This window comes from Lacerta agilis, chromosome 4, assembly GCF_009819535.1.
Source record: "Lacerta agilis isolate rLacAgi1 chromosome 4, rLacAgi1.pri, whole genome shotgun sequence".
Lineage (NCBI taxonomy): Eukaryota > Metazoa > Chordata > Lepidosauria > Squamata > Lacertidae > Lacerta > Lacerta agilis.
The window spans coordinates 77,494,756-77,518,851 of NC_046315.1; the positions used below are offsets into that span (position 1 = coordinate 77,494,756).

Genomic DNA, 24,096 nt, shown 5'->3' on the forward strand with positions numbered 1-24,096 from the left:
CAAGACCAAGGACAAATGGACTTTCAGAGGCCGTGCTGGCTGTTGTAGTGTGATCCATTTCTGTACATGATTGCTCCAAAGTATGTCACACTGTGTTCTGTGGAGCTTTCTCCCTAGTAAATGTGTATTGAACTGCAGCCTCAATTGGACCAACAAAGAACCAGCACAGAACACATGTTTATACTCATCTATTTGGCCACCTCATGAGAAGAGAAGACTCCCTAGAAAAGACCCTGATGTTGGGAAAGATGGAGGGCACAAGGAGAAGGGGGCGACAGAGGATGAGATGGTTGGACAGTGTTCTCGAAGCTACTAACATGAGTTTGGCCAAACTGCGAGAGGCAGTGAAGGATAGGCGTGCCTGGCATGCTCTGGTCCATGGGGTCATGAAGAGTCGGACACGACTGAACGACTGAACAACAACAACAACATGTGGTCTAAACTTGCGGCTCAAATTGAGGTTGGTGGCTCAAATCCCCTTGACGGGGTGAGCTCCGGTTGCTCGTTCCCAGCTCCTGCCAACCTAGCAGTTTGAAAGCACTTCAAAGTGCAAGTAGATAAATAGGTACCATTCCGGCAGGAAGTAAATGGCGTTTCCATGTGCTGCTCTGGTTCGCCAGAAGCGGCTTAGTCATGCTGGCCACATGACCCAGAAAAACTGCGGAAAAACGTCAGCTCCCTTGGGCAGTAAAGCGAGATGAGTGCCGCAAACCCAGAGTCATTTGTGACTGGACTTAAATGTCAGGGGTCCTTTACCTTTTTATGTGGCTCAAAAATAAAAAAATGTTCGGCTGTAGAGGCCCAAGGGATGCAAAATGATATAAATGAGCCATTGACAATAATATATTCTGGATTGGCCACCCCAATAAAAGCTATCGCCCTTTTTCTGTGGATCTTCTCCCACGGAACAAGTGGGCTGATGTTAAATACTAATAATCAGGAAATGTTTTGGCATTTATAGGAATCCTGGCTAATTTTTCTCCTATAATTACTACAAGGCGATACAGTAATAAGTACCGCAGTAATCAAATGACACTTTCTTTAAAATTTATCCCCCTCCCCAATACCTTGCACTTTGTAAAAAAAAAAATCTGATTCCAAAAATTAAGAACCTGTTTCCTCTTTAATAACTTTGCCGTGCCGTGCGATGCTCATTCAGATTTGAAACCTTGCTCTTTGTAGATCTGGAGCGAGGCTGCCGCCGGCGCCCACACTTGGAGCTCTCCGGGGGTTTTACATTTTACGGTGCTAACCAGATCCGTTCCACCGACTTCAAAAAAAGGATGTCGTGGGGCGAGGGAGAGGAAGGAAGCCGACGCGCCTCAGGCGCCCTCTCCCACGAATTCAGTCGCCTTGAAGGACTTCACGCGCCCATTGCATCGGAAGCTATACTTTTATCTGCTAAGGACGGTCGCGCTATTTCCAAGGTCGGTGGGAACCGGGAGAGAAGGGGATTTAGAAGATGAGACTGGGTGGGGGGGGGATGCGAAAGCTGTTGCAGCCGAGGCGCTATCCTACCAGCGCGGCGAGCAACCCAAATGCCTCCTCCTCCCCTCCGCTTTCCCCTCCCAGCTTCAGGCAGAGAAGGCTCCTCCTTTTCCTGCTGCGTTTTCTGACTGTAGCCGCACAGGCGGCGCCGGCTGTTGCTACAGGCGCGGAAGGCTGTGCGCGTCTCCCTTTCCTCTTCTAAGCGGTTCCGGCGCCCGCGCAGCGCCGCCCTCGTTACGCCAAGGAGGAGGCCCTCGCCGGGGCGCGCTGCCTCCTCCTTGCATTTCTGCAGCCCGACCATGCGGGCGCCGTAGCCCGTGGCGTTGCTGGCCTGGGCGCAAAGCAGCTGATTTGTAAAGAGGAGCCGGGAAACCAAACCAAAAGCGTCCCAAACAGGCTTGGGTGCCGCCGTCGAGGAGCATGTTTCGCGCTTGGTTCGTTCCTTGGCGCGCCGGCGGCGGCTGCTCCTCCTGCTCGCAGCATCTGGGTTTCAGGCGTTATGGGAGATTGGCCCTCCTCCGCCTAGCAGCTAGCGAAGGTGCTTCAGCTGCTGAAGGCAAGCGTCTTCTGGGCGTCGCTTCCCGGAGAGCAAGGTGCAGCGGTGGTCCGGAGCGCGGGACGAAGTGGATCAAGCCCGCGGGCCGGGACAGCGGCATCCAGGCGTACAACAGCCTGAGCAGAAGGAAAGAGCCTCTCATCCTGCGAAACGCGGATGTGGTGACTTGGTTAGAATACTTAGAAAATTGTGCTCCTAGACCTTTTAATTTATTTATTTTTCCCTTGCCGGGACACCTTCATGGCTAGCAATAAAATGGATGGGTGGGATTCCTCTCCTTCCCCCCACCCCCAGCAGTGAAGAGGCAAAAGTCTCACCTGTTGAGATGTTGCAGAGTTCCTTAGAAAGGCAGGTACTAAGCCCCCAGGGGAGCTAGTAATTAGTAATGCAGTACATTTGGGTCTAGCTACCGGTAAATATTAAAAACCAGCAAGAGTTGTGGCACAATCCTTGGGTGCTTTATGTGGAAGTAAGTTGGATGGAACTTACAATTAGGTGTGTGTAAAATTTATTTGTGGGAATTTTGCTCAATAATCCGGCTCACAGCTATAAGTGGCTTGGGCTTTTAAAAAGTTGAAACCAGAATTTCACCATGGCATACTGGATACAGACTTTGAGAGGGGTAGGGAAGCGATTTCTCAGAAGATGTGCAAGTAGGGAGAAGGCTGAGAGAGACACGGTTGATAATAAGGACACTGAATGGAACAGGTGTGAGTTAAAAAACTGGGAAATCGAGGCGTTGGGTAACTCTAGGAAACAAGGCAAGGCCCGGAACAGAATAACAGAAAGCTTTTATGCAAACTTGACAGAGGAGGCAGCAGAAGGAGGATGGGCAAGGACCAAGTCCAGGAACCTTAACAAAGACTTGGTTTTTTTTGTGTGTGTGTGTGGGGTGGGAATTAGTTTCCTCTACTGTGCCTAAAGTGGGCTCCGAGTTCAGAGGTCATGTGCTTCACCCTCCTTATTCAACTGTGTAACGGTTGATGTGAATTTTGAAACTAATCATTATGTAACGCCTTCTGGTGTTTTTCTTAGTAGATCTTAATTTTATTCACAGGTATAGCTGTGGACCTACTGTGTATGACCACGCACACCTTGGGCATGCTTGGTAAGCCTTGGCAAGTGCTAAAATTTCATGTATTTTTTGTCAGAATGAGTTCTGCACCAGCCGGCTTCAATACAGACTCTTCTTGCTTTGTGTAGATTCTCTTCTTATGAGTACACTAGCATCAAGCTGTTTTTCAGTAGAGAGCAGGAATCCTAGAATTGCAAAGCTGGAAGGGACCCTGAAGAGTTAGCCAAGTGGAAGCTATATCAGCATCCTGCAGAATAAGAAGTTTAGTTAAATGCACCCAAGTGAGGCATGGAAGAAAAAGATAGGAGGGAAAGTCAGCCTGGTGTGCAGAAAAAAATCACTTTGGAGATCCAAAATATGATGGGTCACTGTGCCTCAATGTGTTAGCCTTTATGCTGAGGCTTCTGAAGCAAAAAATAAAGTAAAAGCCTAGCTTTAGTATGTCTACTTAACATAAAACCAACCTGTTTCATATCTAGCTGAGGCCCATAATACATGTGCCTTTCCCCCTCTCTTTCAGCTCCTATGTTAAATTTGATATAATTCGAAGAATACTAACAAAGATATTTGGAAAGGAAGTCGTCATGGTGATGGGGATTACAGATATAGATGACAAAATAATTAAAAGAGCCAGTGAGGTAAGTGTATATAGTTCAGCTTGCTTTTTGGTTCACAACCCAGTGGATTTTACAAATGTGCTGTATTGCACTGTTTGCATTACAGCCAGTCTAGGTAGGCAGGCAATGAAATGAAACAGATATTGCATGGCAGGATCAAAATTTGGGAGATTTGCAGACTCTCTTATCTTTCTGTAGGTGAAAAGTTCTGCTAGGCCTCAGCCAAACAAGAGAGAGGCTTCTCTCAATTGCAGTTAGGAGATCTGTCCCCTAGCATGTCCCTCTTGAAGTAAATTTCCATCTCCTACCTTAACCTCTGTTAAGTAATGCAGCTGTGGCAGTGTTAGCTGTGATAAAGGAATGAAGGTGCTGGATAGGAATGCCTCTGAAGGAGGAAGTGTGTATTTTGGGATTTCTCTGAGATCCATCACTGTCACTAGTGATGGATCAGGTGACATCAGTGGTTTTGAACACACATTGCTAATTTTGACTGGTGCAACCATTCCTGGAGAAGGGATAGCCTTGCTGCAGTAGTTTATGCATGGATAATCTCACAATTAGACCACTGCAATGTGCTATTTGTGGGGCTGCCCTTGTACCTGGTTTGGGATCTAGCACCAAATGAAGCTACTATAGTGCTTGGTGGGACACCAAGCTTTACACATGTTACGCCAGAGTTGAAAGATGTACACTGCCTATTAGCTACTGAGCCATGTTCAGAAGGGTTTGGCTGTTGTTATTTAAAACTTTGGGAACCAGAATATTTTGCAGACTGCTTCCCCTGGTACAGACCAAGTCAATCTTTTAAGATCTTCAAAGGAGGGCCTGCCAGTTGTTCTGTGACCACCTGGTTGTTACCGGTACTTGTTGACAATGCTTAAGAAGTGAGCCTTCTTGGCGATAGCGCCTGTCCTTGGGTTATTTGTGAGGCAGAAACGGCAATGCCTTTGCATGCTTCTTTAAAATTATGTTCACCTAAACCAGGCACCCCCAAACTCGGACCTCCAGATATTTTTGGGACTACAATTCCCATCATCCCTGACCACTGGTCCTGTTAGCTAGGGATGATGGGAGTTGTAGTCCCAAAACATCTGGAGGGCCGAGTTTGGGGATGCCTGACCTAAACTTTCCTGGACTTCTTCATGTTTATTTTGTTTTCCACAATGCTTGTTTTTTCTTTGTGCTATACAGTTTTGTGTTCTTACCACATTTTAAGGAACTTTTATTGGTGGTGGTGGTGGTCGTCATTTTTTTAATAGCTTTTGTATAAACTGTCTAGAGATTTATATATATATGTATATATATATAGAGAGAGAGAGAGAGAGAGAGAGAGAGTGTACTGTGGTGTACTTTTTAAATTAATAAATAATAACCAGGGTTTCCACTTAACAAGGACTGGGAATCATTAACACATTTTAAAGGTTCTCTTCCAGTTACCTGTCACAATTCTACCAGGATGCCCCAGTGCCATCAATTGCTAACCTACCTATATGCAGTTAAACCAGTTCTATCCTTGCAATTCAGTACATTTTTCTGTTTCCTCCTCTGCCCAATTTTCTGTCCTAACATTTGGCATAATATATTGGCGTTGAGCAGCTCAGTTTTTGTATGTCAATAATTTCTGAAACATTTAAAATGAGTAACTTGTGTTGTTAACGTATGGTGCCTCTTGTACCACATGGGGCTCCACCAAGCTTTCATCCATACAGTACTTAACATTTTTACTTGGCGCTCATAGTTCCTTCTTTCCCACCAGCTCTGAAGGGGAAGATCCAAAGTACTGAAAAATACTTTTTTAAAACATAAGCAAATAATAATAATCTCAGGCTGCTTCCTGGGTGATCCCAGATCAGCCTTCTCCAACCTGGTGTTTGTGCTGGCTGGAGTTGCCGTCCGAAACATGTAGAGAGCACCAGACTGGGAGAGACTGTCCCAAACAGTCTGCAAACCTGTGGGCAGCATAATGATGTCACATAGACAATAGGATTTGGTTTTGTGGTGATTCCCCCTCTGAGCCAACTTTCTGGTGATGCTAGGGAGCTAAAACCAAGGGAATTCCTTCAAAATGATAAACACTTGCTTTTGTAGGCCTCAGCCCCAAACAGTAATCAAAACAAGTGGGTGCACTGCAGGGAAGGGGGGGCATATCTCTCCATTACCAGTCTAGTTTGGCCTGTTTTGAACTGTATCTTCTTTTATCTCAATGAAATGCGTAATAGTATTAAGTGTTTCAGGGAATTTCCCTGAATGTTTGGGGTTTTTGTTGTTGTAAGGGCTCTGGGGAGCTGTCACCTGTCATTCCTGTTTGACTATGAATGAGCGTATTTTTAATTCCGTGTTTGAAATTGAAGCTACCTTTAAATTAAGGATGCCCCCCCCAAATCATTTCCCTTCTCCCTTGATATGTAGGATTGTTGCGCTCCTCAGGCTAGCAGTTAATGTGGCTTACTGGTTTTATCTTGGATTTCCTTTCTCTCCTTCAGTTCGCTATTAACTAACCGATCAAGTAAATTTACCTGCGCGCTCCTTTCTTACAGATGGGCATATCACCAGTGTCTCTTGCTCGTTTTTATGAGGAGGACTTCAAGCAAGACATGGATGCTTTAAAGGTACAGATATTTCCTCTAATGTGGAAGACATCTTTTATTTGTTGGGAAAGATGCCTGGGCAGTGGTGGACCTCTTCCTTGGTCTGTTGAGCTAATTGCCTATGCATATTTAGGTGTCTCCCCAACTTCATTGGTGCTTCCTGTGAAGTTGGTGTTCTTCTTGTTATTCTGTTGACCAGGTAACACTTAAACCTGCTGCTGATAGTCCGCATTTGTTAATCAAAGCTGATGAATTCTTTTAAATTTTCAGGTTCTACCCCCTACAGTATATATGAGAGTCACTGAAAACATTCCTCAGATCATTTCTTTTATACAGCAGATCGTTGCTAGTGGGCACGGTTACGCAACATCAAAAGGTAAATCTTCTGAACAATGCAATTGCTTGTTAATTAGTGTAGAAGACATTTTTGTGTGTGTGTCTGTTTCTTTCATGTTGCCTTGAATACGTCTTGTCCACCTGTTAAATGGCAAATGCAGAGTTAATGTAGCTATTAACTTTGAGCCATTGTGGCCTAGTAGTTAAGAGTGGCAGATGAGGACCTGTGAGAGCAGGTTCCAAATCCCCACTCAGCCAGGAAGCTCATTGAGTGACTTTGGGAGAGTCAACTTTGGCAGATGATTCCACACGCAGCCTGCTTGGTTTATGTGTTCGGCATAGGGGTACCATCTCCCCATGGCTGCTGGCACTGTTCAGTACCCTGTGTGGTGGTGTGCTGGGTGCATAAATATAGAGGAATGTGTAGATCAGGGTTTCCCATACTTGGGTTTCCAGCTGCTTTTGGAGTACAACTCCCATCATCCCTAGCTAGCAGGATCATTGGTCAGGGATGATGGGGATTGTAGTCCAAAAACAGCTGGAGACCCAAGTTTGGGAAACCCAGGTGTAGATTTCCCCCTTAATCCAAGGGTAGTCAACAGGATGTCCTCCATCTATTGTTGCACTCCAGCTCCCATCAGCTCCAGCCAGCACAGTCAACCTTCAGGGATGATGAGAATTGTGGTCCAACAACTTCTGTAGAGCACCCTGCCTTAAATCAGTAGGCTTAATCGCTTCCATCTTTGTAATAAGACCAAACTGTTTATTTCCGACAGGTAATGTTTATTTTGATGTCCGTTCTAGGGGAGACAGATACGGAAAGCTAACGCAGGTTTACCCCGACACCCAAGAGGAACCAGGTAAGTTAACAAAAGCTGCATTGGCTTCTGCATGAATTACGGAGGCTTTGTATGTATTCTATGCAAAAAGTATATAATACATAGAAAGGAGGCTAGTAGCCCTGTTTTAACTCGGTTCTGTGTAAGCCAGGGGTGCTAAGCTGTAGCACACGGGCTGCATCTGGCACCTAAAGGGTCTTTTGTGGAACCCCCCCTCCCTCAGTTTTAAATTTAATTTGCACAGGTTATTTCTAACTGCTTCCATAAGTACATCACTGTGGTTCTCTGGACAACCCCTGCACCCATGTTTGTCCATTTTTATTAAAAACAAAAAACTGACAGCTCCCACAGAGATGCCCTCCTAGTGGTGCAGCCATAAAACTTCTAGCACATTTGCAAAGTTAAGCAGGGTCCACTATGGTTACAAATCGGATGGAGGACCACGTGTTGAGATTCCTTGCATTGAAGGGGGGTGGAACTTGACGACCCTCGAGTTCTGTTCCAACTCCTACGATTCTATGATTCTGATTCCCCTGCTGTGGTTTTGTGACGTTCCCCTCAGGTGACCCCCCCACTCCCCAAATATTTGGCCTTTAAAATTGCACTGAAAGTGGCCTAAGGCCTAGTGGCAGGTTTTCTGACACACTAGTGAGACATATGAAGCTGTCCAGATTACTTACGGAATACAGCAGAGATCTCTTTTACGCACTTAACTCGTTCCGAGCATCTTTGTTAACGCGTCGCCCCTTGTTATTGGCAGCCGACAGCGATAAGCGTAACGTGAAGGATTTTGCTCTTTGGAAGGCAGCCAAACCTCAAGAGACGTGCTGGGGTTCTCCCTGGGGGAACGGAAGGCCTGGCTGGCACATTGAGTGTTCAACGATATCAAGGTCAGCCGGTCTGGACTTCGTCGTCTTTGTTTCTTTAGAAAGCGATTAACACAGTGCAACCCCCGCCCTGCGTGGATCTCAGAGGGTTTCTGTTGAAAATAGTTTTATTTTTTTTAGTAAGCAGCAATTAATGAAATCACATTTTAAGGACAGCTCTTCTGAGTGGAAGGGCTGCAAACTAAAGGCAGTGACATCGGTTGCCTTTGTAGCCCATATCTTGCTCTTGCTTCGATGAGCCGTGGCAAGTTAGGAGGGCACACCGATAAGGGAGATGCAATGATCGTACAGTGGTACCCCGCAAGACGAATGCCTCGCACAACGAAAAACTCGCACAACGAAAGGGTTTTGCGAGTTTTTAGTTGACTCGCGAGACGAATTCGTCTATGGCTCTTTTTCGCAAGACGAATTCGTCTGGCGAGGTACCACTGTAAGCACCGGATCCTCGCCCCGCCGTGTTTTAAAGCTGCAGGGAGTGCTGCTGTTCGCTCCTTGCAGCTTTAAAACGCTGCGCGACGCGGATCCGGTGCGCGGGGGGCGGCGTCGGATCGCGCACGGCCATCCAAAATGGCGGCGCGATCCCACTCCGCCCCCCCGCGCACCGGAGCCTCGTCGCGCCGTGTTTTAAAGCTGCAGGGAGCCAACAGCAGCACTCCTGTTCGCTCCCTGCAGCTTTAAAACGCGGTGCCGCGCCATTACAGGGAGCTGTAAAGGCTTACCTTTTTCTCCGGTCGGGAGGGGTGTTGTGCATCGCGTCCATCTTGGATCGACTGTGCATGTCTGCGATCTCCAGACATGCACAGTCGATCCAAGATGGACCCGATCCATCTTGGATCGACTGTGCATGTCTGCGATCTCCAGACATGCACAGTCGATCCAAGATGGATGCGATGCACAACACCCCTCCCGACCGGAGAAAAAGGTAAGCTCCCTGTAATGGCGCGGCACCGCGTTTTAAAGCTGCAGGGAGCGAACAGGAGTGCTGCTGTTGGCTCCCTGCAGCTTTAAAACACGGCGCGACGAGGCTCCGGTGCGCGGGGGGGGGCAGAGTGGGATCGCGCCGCCATTTTGGATGGCCGTGCGCGATCCGACGCCGCCCCCCCGTGCACCGGAGCCTCATCGCGCCGCGTTTTAAAGCTGCAGGGAGCGAACAGCAATGCTTCTGTTCGCTCCCTCTAGCTTTAAAACACGGCGCGGCGAGGCTCCGGTGCGCGGGGGGGGCGGAGTGGGATCGCGCCGCCATTTTGGATGGCCGTGCGCGATCCGACGCCGCCTCTCCCCACCGGAGCCTCATCGCGCCACGTTTTAAAGCTGCAAGGAGCGAACAGCAGTGCTGCTGTTCGCTCCCTGTAGCTTTAAAACACGGCGCGGCGAGGCTCCGGTGACGGTCGGAAGGGGCCCCCGGACTTTTTTCCCCATAGGAACGCATTAATTAAATTTTAATGCGTTCCTATGGGAAACGGTGCCTCGCAAGACGAAATTTCCGCAAGACGAAAAGTCTTGCGGAACGAATTAATTTCGTCTTGCGGGGTACCACTGTACAGGGGAGCCAAGCCGGTGATTCCTAAACTTGAGCTTTACAGTGTCGTTTTAGGCAGTATGCAAAGCCAGAGTAGAAAACAGAGAGAGAAGCTGGCAGACTTTAGGCTTCCTACAAGCATCTGGTTAGCCCTTGTGAGAGCAGGATACTGAGCTATCCTGAGCCATTGGCCTGATCCAGCAGGTTCTTCTTACTTTGACTTATCTGGAGTTTATGGTGGTGAATGTTGGAACAAAATACCAACTCCTACGGTCTGTGCATCTGTATTTGGAACGCGCAAGGTGATATCATTTTTAGGTGACAGGTAGGCAAATGTCTTAGGGATGTAGGACAAAAGTCTTCGTAAACCTGGCAGTGTTTACTGCTTCCTGTTCAGTTCAGCTGGATTGGGGGCCCCAAAGCACTTCAACTCAGAAGTATCTGAAGAAGTGTGCATGCACACGAAAAAGCTCATACCAAGAACAAACTTAGTTGGTCTCTAAGGTGCTACTGGAAGGATTTTTTTAATTTTTTATTTTGTTTCAACTCGGAAGCCATTTCAAAAACAGTCTCTAGTGTACTTCATGGAAAACAAGGGACCAGAACAAGTAGTCCTCAACACATGAAGTTTCAAGAAGCATTTGGCTAAATATTTTTTCTTTGTAAACGGCTTAGTCAATAAAATATCTATAAGCAGTATAAAATAATGATCAGTGTCGTCGTTTTCATTGGCCTCAGTCTGTCTTGAGAGACAATGGAGGTAGGTAGTCTTTGACAATCTGGAAGCTGGACTAAGGCTGCAGTTCCTCTGCTGCCTCAGTTAAACTCTTTGGGGCTGAGATTACAGTGTTTAGTAAGGGTAAGGCTGCTTCCATCTAGAGGTAAATGGAAGTATTGCAGCATTCAAGTAAGTGGCTCAATTTAACGCCACCCCTTTATATGTGTGCAAAGGAGCAGAGAACAGGCACCTCGTACTGTGTTGAACTCCAAACACTTTGTTAACGGAGCTCAGCTTGCTGGTTAATTTGGCAATAATGAATGACATCCAGAACTATTGTGCTGCAGTTGCATCTGCTTCTGCCTTATTGAAACGCTTGCTGCTGGTTGCAACTGTGGTTGCCTTGTTGAAACATTACATTTGCTGATGCATACCCAGGGATGCTTGGGACTTCTTGCATAGGAGGAAAAACTCGCTGCACAGACTGTCCCTCTGTTACTCTTGTTCTGCAATAAACACCACGGCCAATTGAGATCAATCTTAGAATCCTGGAAAAAACACAAGTTGCAAGGTGCTCCTCTTAAACTGGCTTTGCCTTGTAATATTTTTTTAAAAAATCTTTCTGCTTATTTGGAGTGAGATCGGAACAGATTGGTAAAGTGCCATTATTGATCCACTCTTGTGGATTGAACACAAATGCAGTGCTCCCCCCCCCAGCGCTTCTGAAAAAAAATATCAAAAGAATATGCCACACACACACTTCATTTGGATAATAGAAAACGTATATATAGATGATTCCTTGTATGATAAACTTAAGCTGATGCAGTGGTTTGAATAAATTCCAGAGTTGGCTCCCAATTCTTCTCTTTACTGATCTGTAACAGGAATGTATTTATCTGTCTTTTTTCTCTCTCCCCCCCCCAACTCCCACTCATTGATTGTTTTTGTTGTAGCCTGGTGTTTGGAGGACATTTGGATATCCACACTGGTGGAATCGATCTTGCATTTCCTCATCACGAAAACGAAATTGCTCAATGTGAAGTTTATCACCAGTGTGAACAATGGGGAAATTATTTTCTACACTCTGGTAAGTGCTTAAATAAACCCCTTTTTTGCTTTTGACGTGCTGGCATTCCATTTCATTCAGTTACGCCGTTCCGGACAAAATCAAGTTTTTAAAGGTAACGTTTAATGGAACATAATTACCGCATGTCGTAACTTAATTTTGACGGTCTTCTTTATCTGTTCTTCTGTTACCTCTCAGTGCCTGACAAACACAGTTTGCTTATTGAGACTACAGAAGTTGCTTGTGTATTGCACTACTCTGCAATATGGGGTGTGTGTAAGTTTATGCTGGGCTTTTCTGAATGAGTCAGCGCAATATTTTGGAGCCTCTCCAAGCCATCTTCCTACTAGGGATCAGCTGTGGCAGCATAGAAGTGGCCTGTGCAATTGGATTGACTCACAGACTGAGCTCAGTACAAACACGGACTTGGATCCTTTGATCTGTGAATAAGGATATTAATTTCGTTTATTAGTTGCAACATAAGGAGTCTCGAAGCAGCTTCCAAAATTTTAAGATCATAAAGCAAATCAGAAGAACAATTTGTGTATGTTACATTTAAAGGCATACAATAGCCCATAGAACAGACCCAATAAAACAGCAACAGATCTTCAGCAGCAATGTAATACAGTGGTGCCCCACTAGACAAATGTCTCGCTAGACGAAAAACTCGCTAGACGAAAGGCATTTGCTAGCGGAAGGCTGCCTCGCAAGACGAATTTGTCAATGGGCTTGCCTTGCAAGGCGAATTTTTTTTTAAATTTTTTTTTGTCAAACCGCTATTCTCCCGTTGGCAAGACGAAAAAATCGCTATACGACAGCACTCGCAGAACGAATTATTTTCGTCTTGTGAGGCACCACTATATCAAGAAATAGCAAAATCGACACCAGCCACCAGCTGCCTGGGAAAAGAGAGAAGTTAACGATGGCACCGTGTGGACAGGATTCCGCTATCAGGGAGCTGCAGCAAAAGACCCTCTCAGTGGTACCCATGAACCTCCTCTTTGGAGTTGGGGGACCCAAGTGAACAGTGTGGGATAGGACGTGAGCTGTTGGTGGTTGTGGGAACTTAATCCAAAATCTTGAAGAGGCACCTTGTATGAATGTTGCTACAAGTTCCTCTGCCTGATTTTTGGGTCACCTTTTCAGTACTGCTCCCCTATGCTCTTTGAGAGCCAGTGTGGTGTAGTGGTTAAGAGCAGTGGACTTGTAATCTGGTGAACCGGGTTTGCATCCCTGCTCCTCCACATGCAGCTGCCGTGTGACCTTGGGCAAGTCACACTTCTCTGAAGTCTCTCAGCCTCACTCACCCCACAGAGTGTTTGTTGTGGGGGAGGAAGGGAAAGGAGATTGTTAGCCGTTTGAGACTTCTTCGGGTAGTGATAATGCGGGATATTAAATCCAAACTCCTCCTCCTCCTCCTCCTCCTCCTCCTCCTCCTCCTCCTCCTCCTCTTCTTCTTCTTCTTCTTCCCCCCACATTGCTCTGGAAAGTTCCCCAACCCTCTGGATAGCCCTTTTGGGAGCTGTGAGTGGTGGGGAGAAGAAAGAGGACAAGTCTTCTTAGGTGGACTTCTTTTCATTTGTGGCTTTCAAGATGGAGGCCATTGTGCCCTCCTGTGCCATTGTGCCCTCCTGTGTGAAGCTCTCCTCCTAGAAGTGTTCTTCAGCAGCCTTCGGGTGGGGCACACGACATTTGATTTGGCCCTCTGAGGAAGGGAGAGAGGAGCATGGTGTCTTCCATAAGGAGAATTACATACCCCTGTCCTTGTTCATGTGGACGTTACCAGATCATGGCCCAAGGTGCCTTTGTCCTACCACAAATGTTAGGAAGGAGCTTTCTGGGATATTTTCACATCACATCTCTTCTTGGAGTGGGAAAAGTAAGGAGAATAGTTGTGCTCATAGAATGTGTGCATTAATTGACAGAGTAAGGCAAGCGCTTCTGAAAAAGAGTTGCCTCACGTGTGTCTTTATTTGTGAATGTGTCTTAGGCATTGGTTTATTTTAAGCCTGTTGATGTAAGGGCAGATTTAGCTGCTTTTAGGTATCTCAGTACTACCTTTTCTCTTACAAGTATGAAACAAATAAATACCCAAATGGTGAAATTTCAACAAGCAGTCAGCCTGGTTCAAGCCATTTTTACTCTTTTTGCAGAGTTGAGTGATTATTTCTGATTAATGGTTTTCCCTGTTCCTGTATATATATATTTAGGATGCAACAGCCTACTTAATATTGTAAATCAGAATGCTAAAATATTCAGAATTTTCCTACTAGAGATATTCACTCCATTATGTTTAAGACTTTGCTTTTAAAAAATACTTTCTTACACGTGTACACTTCAAATGATGTAGAGTGCTATTTCGGTGTTCAGATTACCTGTATCTGATTAATTTACTTATCTTTACCTTTCAGTGGCACTATTGTGAAAGCCAGCATGTTGCATTCATCAACTGATTCCCTCTTCTTCTTCTTCCCATAACTTAATGTGAATTATTCATAGGCAATTATTATTAAGTTTCAGAAAATAACTTGTCAGTGTTTCTTAACAGATTATAGAGTTTGGGCAAGCTCATTAATGGGACTCTGTTCAAGACTGCTCGCCTTTCTTGAAATATTTGTGGAAGGAGTTGACAGAGAAAATGCAGAGTTCTCTCTCTCTCTCTCTCTCTCTCTCTCTCTCTCTCGTGTGTGTGTGTGTGTTTGTGTTTAACAGTACAGTGGTGCACAACAAAACCTAATAATCACTTCAAACAATACATATTTCTAGCATACTTCTATGTAGAAATTGTGTGAAAGCCGTGTGCAGATTGTCACACACGATGCCTGCACACATGCTGTGATGCTGTGGTCATTCGCGACTTCCCGCCACATACAGGCCCCAGTGGAATCATGCTGTGTGGTTGTTGCAAAGTATTGTCCATGGATAGGGTTTCCTTCTGTTTCTGTCTTTTCTCATAAAAAAAGAGGTAAAATGTTCCTTGGAAGCCATCTTGGACTTGAAAGTGGCACTTTGCTTATATTGTATTATTGCTTTGTTTAAACAGCTTATATGCCACTTGGTTACAATAGTCCTTACATGGTATACAGAAAACACAATACAGAAAAGGTGAAAATTGGTTAAAACTATTAAATCAAGCTTAAGTTACAATGCATGCTGGATTAAAAGTCTTTGGTAGGTTTCAGGGTCAGGGGTAGGCGGACTGTTTTACCTCAGCTGGAGGGAGGTTCCATAAAATTGGGGCCAGTTTTATGAATGCTCCATGCATGGCAAATGAAACGAAGCCCATATGTCTCAGCCTATTTGCTCCAGTTGGGATAGGGCCCTGGGATTGTTCCTTAACTTTTGAGTTGAATAATTTCCTGCGGGTGGGGGATTTTGATCTGTGGTGCTGCAAATTAAAGGGCTAGTTGTGTTTGAGAATATTTTAGTTATTGTAATAGGGAACGAAAAAGAAAATATTGGCCTTTCTTCCTAGCACTGAGTAATAGTAATAGGCTTGCTTAGTTGAATATTACATCCTGCTTGCTTCAATATCTGGAAAAACCCTACATTAATATGCAAACTATTTAAACGTAAAGCAGTTACAAGGCACATGACCAAATCAGTTACAGAAATAGCAGCACTGTTTTTATATTTTAAAAATTCTTTTTCCTCTCTATTCCTTAATATAGAACAACAAACTGAGTGAAATAGACTCTGATCTACTGTTTTCTAGCTCCTGCTATTCTGAAAAAATAATTTAACCTTGTCTTTGTCTTTTTTAAAAACTCTGCTCAGAAAATAAAGCAAAGTCATCTTGCTTTTGTCGTTCCAGGACACCTGCATGTTAAAGGGAGTGAGAAAATGTCAAAATCACTGAAAAACTACATTACCATTAAGGTATTGTAAACAAGCGCACACTTCCATCTAACTTGAATCCTCTAAACAGTTTCTACCACCGGGAGTGTGGGTTTTTTTGTTGTTGTTTTAAAAATCAAGCTCCTCTCAGTGGATTTGGCCTGTGCAGGAAGAAGCTTGAAGAAGGAGCTCTTAAGATCAGAGGGTGGGATGGAGGAATGCTTGAGGCCTGGCCCAGCTCATATTGGAGATTACCTGTGCCACCCTGGGCATGTCTATTTGGGCACAAGTCCTATAGCGTTCAAGAGGTCCCAGGCAAGTGTATTTAGGATTGCTGGCTCAGTGCAGAAGAGCACCGCCATCTTTTAACTAGGGCTGGGCCATATCTGGTTTTCACCATCATGATATATCACCAGCTAAGCATCGTGATATTAGGATGTCTGATTTAAGGATGGAGATATGTAGAGACATTGGCTGGCTTCAAAGTTTTCCCTGGATTGTGAATTTTGCATAGCACATATGCGCGCACACACACACACATTATATTGCCAAGTCAAAAATTATGCAAACAGTATCGTGATATGAAATTCAAACCAGCTTTGGATGATATATCAATATATTGCCCCGCTCTACTTCTGACTCTGCACTTGCTTTAGCTTCATTGGTTCATGAGAGGGACGCAGGTGGCGCTGTGGTCTAAACCACTGAGCCTCTTGAGCTTGCCGATCAGAAGGTCGGTGATTCGAATCCCAGTGATGGAGTAAGCTCCCGTCGCTCTGTCCCAGCTCCTGCCAACCTAGCAGTTCAAAAGCATGGGAAGGTAAACGGCGATTCCATGCGCTCTGGTTTCCGTCACGGTGTTCCATTGCGCCAGAAGCAGTTTAGTCATGCTGGCCATATAATCTGGAAAGCTGTCTGTGGACGAACACCAGCTCCCTCGGCCTAAAAGCAAGATGAGCGCCGCAACCCCAGAGTCGCCTTTGACTGGACTTAACCGTCCAGAGGTCCTTTACCTTTACCATTGGCTCATGAATTTATGTCTAAGCAGAGATGACGGAGGATTAAACAGGTATCAAAGAGAACACAGCTCTGTATATCTATTGTAGTTGTATTGCACTCATCCTCCAAGGAGTCCGTGGGGACCTCCTTGAGGTTATTCTGCAGTATCCATGATTCTTCACACCACATCAAAACGTTCCTTTTGACAGGCTTCTAAAAATGTAGTGTTACTTGTTACAGGGATGGGTGAGGATCAGTGGGCTCCAGTTGTTGGACTAGAACATCATTTCTGACCATGGGATTCTGAGCCTGGTGGGAGTTGAGTCTAACAACATTTATATCCAGCTCTTGCTCAGAGGAGGCCATCTTTTTCCCTTGTTTTGTCCTCGCAACCACTTTGAGATATGGTGTAGCGCCATCCAATGCAGGTATAGTCTGCAGTGTGTCCAACTGTGTTCAGGATAGCAGCCCAAGGCTGCAAGCTTACTGCCAGGTAAGCTTCACTAAACGTAACAGGCCTGCTATCTGAGTAAACAAGTGGTAGGAAGTGTAAAGCAGAGGTTAGACTTCAGCTCCTTCAGCCTCAGCCAGCATGGCCCAAGGTTAGCATCTTGTCCACCATGCTAGCTTTAAAAATGCCTGCATGTGTCGGGAAGAGGACATCGTGATAAATTCTTTGGAGCGCAAAGGCGACATTTTGTTGGCGGATTTTTTTGGCATGTCCTTCGCAAATTTTTTTTTTTTTATAAGAATTTATTGACATTTTTTACTTATGACAACATACACCCATAACCACACCTACATTTATACACATACAAAACAAATACAGTTATAAATCAAATACATACATTGCCAGGATTTTCCTTATTATTTAAGCATCTCATAAAAAAATTCTTTTTCTTAATCTTGACAGTTGACTTCCCCTGCCTTTTCACCTTCGATTTTATACCCATAATCTACTTTTTAACCTCTTCTTTTAAAAATTAAACTCAATTATATATATAGAATAAAACATTCATCTTAATCTTGATCATCTTAGTCTATAAACTCAATCGGCTTATATTGACTTTACTTATAACACATCATCATAAATCTTCATAAATCATTCTTATCAAATCTACACTATCTCCTCTATCCTTTAAACTGCTGCTAATAACATAGAAACTTCAAATATCTCCTTTCTTATTCAAACAAAAAATAAAACTAAATATAGCTGACAGTGTTCACCCTCCGATTTCAAAATGCCATAACAGACTGTTTTAGATTTTACTTAATACTTCACCCCACTCCCCCTCTGTCCATTGTCCTTCTCCTGGTGACGCCAGAACCAAACTTCCAAATGTCTTCTTTTTCCAAATATCCACAGATCCAGGCACAGTTCAGAACACTCCTTGTAACGAGCCTCAGGGTACCCATCTCATCTTCTTTCAGCTGCTCCGTTTCTTTGTGCCATTCCTTTTCTTCTTGTAAATATCTTAATTCTTTGTCCCTTGCCCCCGAGCTCACACCTCGGGGACTGGATATAACAAATCTTGTCGTCGTCTTGGGGCTGCCACCCCCAAAAAACGAATCTTTTTCCCGGAGTAGCCCTGTCATTTCTCTCCATCCTTCCAACAACCCTCTCAGCTCCTTAGCAAGGCTTTCTTCCATAGTGTCAAAGATTTTAAAAGCCTCCTCTGTGGGCAATAGATTTCTTTTCAAACCCCCACACAAGACTTTCACTTTCCGATAAAGCAGTTCCAGCCTCAAAGCATTGAGCCTTTGTTCATCCGTTAGTCCAGAGTTCAAAACAAGTTCAAAGACGAAGCCCAGCATAATGGTAGAGGGGGAGGGAGTGGGTGTCAGATTACTATTCCTGTCTCTATGTTCGTCGCCATTTTCCTAAGCCGGAGCGCAGATACCGCAGCTTTAAACGGAGATATTTTCCGCTAGTTTACTTCCCAAAAGAAAATTTCAACAGTCTCATGTATCAAATTTAAATACTTTGTAACCAGTTCTGTAGCAGCAGTCACTCAAATTGGTTAACTTCTTTCACTCGAAGGGAGGGAGGCAGGCTGCCTTTCTCCTTCCCCCCGGATCGTCCAAAAAGCACAGTATCTAGTCCAATCAAATACTCACGACCACCGGGTTTCTTTAAATCCATACATCAAAGGTAGAACTTAGACGCTCATCACAGGCTCTGTCGCCGCATTTACATCCCGGTTGGGGCATAACCCCTATGGCCCAGCTCCGTCGTCCCTTCACCCCCACTCCCCCTTTACAGGGGGGGCAAGGGAAGGGTTCGGAGCCACAACGGGCACAGCCGGGGAGCCCAGGGTGCGGGACGCTCTTCCCGCACCCCAACCGGAGCCCCGCTTTGCGGTAGCGGGGCTCCTAACCCCCGGGATGGACTGGGCGCTTCGCAGCCGAAGCGACCCACGACCACCCGCAATGGCGTCGCCGCCGGAAGTCGTCCTTCGCAAATATTGTAACGGGGGGGGGGTCTTTTGGACGGTCTAGTTGGCATAGTAATTGATGGGTAATTTTTCTTCACTCGCCTTAAAGAAAAAATTAACTCCTGAAGGTGAGTTTCAGTACACTGACCCAGACTTCCTCTTGTTTAGTCATGAGAAAACTCTCATGTGGAAAAATCCCCCCTGAAAATCTGCAGCATTGACCGTTTTCCTTTTGTCTTCACATTTAGAAATGAGCAGATTCCAAAGGACTAGTCAGGCGTCGTTTCCCTCTCTTTCTGGACTCAAGTTGAATAGTGTCTGTCAAGCTGTGCTTGTTCTTTTGAGTCTTCCTTCCTTGATACTCTCACCCCGAGTTTCGTTTAAGTTGCTAACAGTTAATAGTATAATATATCGTGTTCTGTGTCCTGCTCGGAAGACAGGACACAAAAATAGTGCCTCTAATATTGAGCGGAGAGAGTATCTGCGTTTCTGTACCTAGGAAGCCAAACTCAGATATTTCACTCAGAATGTAAAATGATGCAGATACATGTCATGTGTTTTTTTAAAATTAATTTTATTGCAAAAAAAGTATACAAAAAGTTATAAATTTACATAAGCATTCAAACTTACATTAATGAAAAAGAAAAAAGAAAAAGAGAAAGATTCAATTTTAAAATTAGATTCATTGACTTCCACCACTGCGTATCACTACCTGTAACTAAGTATTTTCTGCCATTCTTTCCTGTAACACCATGCCTTATTCTGACATTACCATAAATCATCTTTAAACACTCTACACTAAACACAACCAAAACCTCTCATTTGATCCTTGTTTACTTAAGTATTCATTAAAACATTTCCATTGACTTTTGAATCACATTTTTTTTGGTTTTTGTCTTATCAGATTGGTCAGCTTTGCCAACTGTAGATATTCAGCCAACTTGCCCAGCCATTCTTTCATGTCATGTGTTTAGATACACACACAAAATTCACTTTATTCTGAACCTGCTCTTGTGAGTTTTTGTAAAATTTGGGTTACATTTTTCATTTTGTGAAATAATAATGGGTACTAGGAGGAGGTTTAGCAGGCAGTAACTACGGAGGTACGTAGCCAGAAGGAAGTGACTGTAGTTCATGCAGGTGCCCAAATTCCATCCCCGGACATGGGGCCCATTTGCAGCCCTGTGTTTCTGGGCATTCTGACATTTCTGCAGTATTGAGAACTAGAAGCTTATCGTCGTCCCCCTGCCACACACACACACTTTAAATGAAAACTCAAAATTCCTTGTCAGATTCTGCCACAATATGTGCTCATGGAAACAGTCATCACTATCTGCCTTGATATAATCCTCTTTATGAGGTATATAATAGCAGAGGGTCGGGAGCTTTGAGGTTTGTGGAAGGACTTGGGATTGTGTTTGTTAATGAAGGTCTTCCTGTTGTAAACTGGAAGGTCTGTCCCAAACTTGCAATCCCAGCCCTGTACGCAAAAATTTAATTCATGTGAGTATTGAAGGCTGAATGGTGATGAATTCCTTTCTATCACACCTATTCTCAAAGTTGCTCAAGGTGGCATGCATAGTTCCCTGCCTCCTCCCCATTTTATCCTCACAACCCTGCAAGGTAGGTCAGCCTGAGACACTGGCAGGCCTGAGAGAGCCAGTGTGGTGTAGTGGTTAAGAGCGGTGGACTCATAATCTGGTGAACCGGGTTCGCGTCTCCTGAGAGAGCCAGTGTGGTGTAGTGGTTAAGAGCGGTGGACTCATAATCTGGTGAACCGGGTTCGCGTCTCCGCTCCTCCACATGCAGCTGCTGTGTGACCTTGGGCTAGTCACACTTCTCTGAAGTCTCTCAGCTTCACTCACCTCGCAGAGAGTGTTTGTTGTTGGGGAGGAAGGGAAAGGAGAATGTTAGCCGCTTTGAGACTCCTTCGGGTAGTGATAAAGCAGGATAGCAAATCCAAACTCCTCCTCCTCCTCCTCCTCCTCCTCCTCCTCCTCCTCTTCTTCTTCTTCTTCTTCTTCTTCTTCTTCTTCTTCTTCTTCTTCTTCGGTCTTCTAAGTCCTAGTCCAATACTCTGACTGCTACATGCAATCTGGGATTTTGCAGCATGTCGGATTCTGTCACGGAGACTATTTTCCATGACCTCTAAGCCACAGCTTAATTTGTATTTCTTTTTCATTTCTCTTTAGGATTTCCTGAAGAAGTTCTCGCCTGATCAGTTCAGGATGTTTTGCTTACGGAGTGGATACAGATCATGTAAGGAAAACTCCTTTGAGTAGAGATGGACTATCCATAAAGTCATAATTAGGTGTATGCTTTGTGTCCACATTTATAAGGCAGATCTTTTGGATTGGGGATTTTTTTGAGAGTGCTATGATTTTGGGGGTGTGTGTGTGAGAGGGTTTTTTGTTTTTTTGTCTGTATTCTTGAACATCAAATCAATTTTCAGATGTAGCTCTGTGTTGGCTGGTGGTAGGAAGAGTGAGGGGGCCGTTAAATCCATTCCCACACCTGAGCCACGTGAGATTAATAGTTTTTTTAATAGTAGCATAACCATTGTTCTCTATTTATATAATAATGCTGATGCTTTGACGGAACAACATAAAGCTGAATTTCTTTTTCTAGCTGTTGAATATAGTGATGACAGCCTGAATGATGCGAAGAATGTTCTTCAGACAATCTGTTCTTTTGTGAGCAGTGCACATTCCTACATGAAAGGACAACTTTTGTGTGAAGCCGTTAGAGAAGATCTACTGTGGGAGAGGTGAGTGTGAAGGCCTGTTGTGTTGTGTGTTATTGGCCTGGTATGTGATAAAATCCTGAGAAGTTACCACTTCAGCTGGCACGCAACAAGTGCCTTTTTATGCTTTCCTTATAAACAAGGTAAGAAAATAATCCCTGCAAGTAAAAATAACAAGCACGTCAGAGAAAGAGGTTTTAAGTCATCCTGTTCCTGGCATATTAGGGTTTTTTGCTTCCAGACTATTGTTTTTTCCTCCCCGGTATCTGTGCATCGCAGCAGTATTTTGACCCCTTCTGTTTTGTATTTTAGCCTTCCTTGAGTTGTCTTTGCTTTGATTAATTAGTATACCCTGTTCACTTTTTTTCTTTTAATAGTTTTAAAGAGAGTCCAGGAACAACGCAAGGCTGTCGCATATCTTTTCTATTGATTGATTATATGGTCATGAATCAACATCTGTTCAGTCGTATTAGTGAAAAGAGCCATATTCTCTGAACACCAGCTTCTGACGCTTCCGTAATTTCTTTTCCAATAACACATAAATCTTTCCTATTCCTCAAGAAACAGATTTATAGATCTTCCTTCCCCGAGTTTAATGCCGTATATTATCTTCAATAATGCTAATGTCTTCCAAATTTTAATGAATTGGATGCTAGGAATTGCATTTCTACTCCAGCCACTTCCAGTAGCCATGTTTGTGGTGGGATCGAATGATACAGCCATAGGTATGGCTGTCTTGAGAGAGTGAGAGGTTTTTTTTCCATTATTGTACATATCAAATTTTTAAAAATTCAAACTTTGAAACCTCCAATGACTTCCCTTCTTCTTCCATTGAATTTATTTTAATGCCGCCAGCGTTTTGAGCTGTGCACAATTGTTTTCCATATATTCAATACCGGTAAGTATTTTTCGCTCTTCTCTAAATATACGTTCTTCTTGCTCTCTTATTCTGTGGGTTAAACCTGCAAGTTCTGCATCTTACGTTGCCAATCCTCTTTACAAGGGACCTCACTCACTTTCTATTTCTGGGCCAACAAAACACGGGCCGCTGCTGTTGCATACATACACAAACTTTTTCAGGACCTGGTAATTTGTGTCTGGGTTATTCCCAACAAAAAGGACTCTGGTTTTTGGGGGAAGGTAAATCTAAACTTTTTTTCAGCTCATTATAATTCAGGCATGGGCAAACTTGGCCCTCCAGATGTTTTGAGACTACAATTCCCATCGTCCCTGACCACTTGTCCTGTTAGCTAGGGATGATGGGAGTTGTAGTCCCAAAATATCTGGAGGGCTGAGTTTGCCTATGCCTGTTCTAATTCTTTTCCCAATATTATTTCACTTTCTTTGGGGTGTTCGTTGCCTCCGAGTTACCCCAAAACTCCCCAAAGCAGCAGCTGGGTCGCTGCGATAGTGGCGCCGGCTTCCTTCTCCCCTCGCGGCAAACCAGAAGTCCAGGAACGGCTGTCTTAAAATGACTAGAACGTTAGTGTACGTATAAACCTATACATTCACAAAGATCATCCGGAACTCTCAACACCCACATATTAATGCCAGTGTTCTCCACTCGAAAGAATGCAGTGAAAACGTAATGATGATTAACAGAAGGGAGTTTGTCCAAGGGGGCTTGCCCAGTCTTTTCATATAGAGCATCAGTTACATGGCAGAATATTGCCCAGCAAGCCCCTGCCATTGGTTGGTGACAGCTGTAGCCATTCGGATTTTTCTTCCCTGTTGATGCACACCTTTGGTATAGAAATGGCAGGTTTCAGGGCCACCACTAGACGTGATGTCTGCGGAAATGTTTTGGGAACCTTTATCTGTCCTATACGCACATACAGTGTGCGTGGAAGATGGGCTGCAGAGAGGGAACAGGCAGCGGGAAGTCTTGTAATCTCCCATTCGTTTGTCCCTTTTGTTGTAAGAGAAGCATCCGTCCTCCTTTCATAGTGATTTACCAAATGGCACTTGATCCAGCTTGTGTGAAGCACTTTTGCTCCCCATGGAAAAGTTGGAGCAGGAACTTAGCCACCTCCTGATGAAATTGTTCGTCAAACTACTTAACCTGGGATACATCCTGCCAAAAGTGCATTTTAACTAGCCAGTCGGTTTACGTCTGGGGCTTTTCTAAAAACAACAACACCACTTCTGTTGTCTTAATTTTTCCTCCTCCTCCTCCTCCAAGGCTAGCCAACACCAAAGCAGCGGTAAAGTCTGCATGTGCCGATGACTTTGACACCCCCAGGGCTGTCGGTGCAATTATGGACCTCATTCACCATGGCAACCGGCAGCTGAAGGCCGTCACTAAGGTAACCCGTTAGGAGACGAAGATCAGAAACCGACCATTGTCAAAACAGTTCTGTACTGACAGGTTGGTTTTATTATTTCCCTAGGCG

The 24,096-nt window shown here is 44.6% G+C and overlaps 1 protein-coding gene across 1 annotated transcript in view; it reads left to right on the forward strand.

Annotated features, from left to right (window-relative positions):
• The first annotated feature begins 1,731 nt into the window (after positions 1-1,731).
• The window catches only part of CARS2 (cysteinyl-tRNA synthetase 2, mitochondrial), a 31,065-nt gene continuing 8,700 nt past the window's right edge, over positions 1,732-24,096 (forward strand). The window contains exons 1-12 of the mRNA XM_033147769.1: positions 1,732-2,213; positions 3,102-3,152; positions 3,640-3,757; positions 6,274-6,345; positions 6,595-6,700; positions 7,437-7,520; positions 8,260-8,389; positions 11,577-11,710; positions 15,504-15,568; positions 21,153-21,219; positions 21,589-21,727; positions 23,886-24,009. Coding sequence (XP_033003660.1) covers positions 1,909-2,213; positions 3,102-3,152; positions 3,640-3,757; positions 6,274-6,345; positions 6,595-6,700; positions 7,437-7,520; positions 8,260-8,389; positions 11,577-11,710; positions 15,504-15,568; positions 21,153-21,219; positions 21,589-21,727; positions 23,886-24,009 — 1,395 coding nt within the window. The 5' untranslated portion in view covers positions 1,732-1,908. The remainder of the gene's footprint in view (positions 2,214-3,101; positions 3,153-3,639; positions 3,758-6,273; positions 6,346-6,594; positions 6,701-7,436; positions 7,521-8,259; positions 8,390-11,576; positions 11,711-15,503; positions 15,569-21,152; positions 21,220-21,588; positions 21,728-23,885; positions 24,010-24,096) is intronic.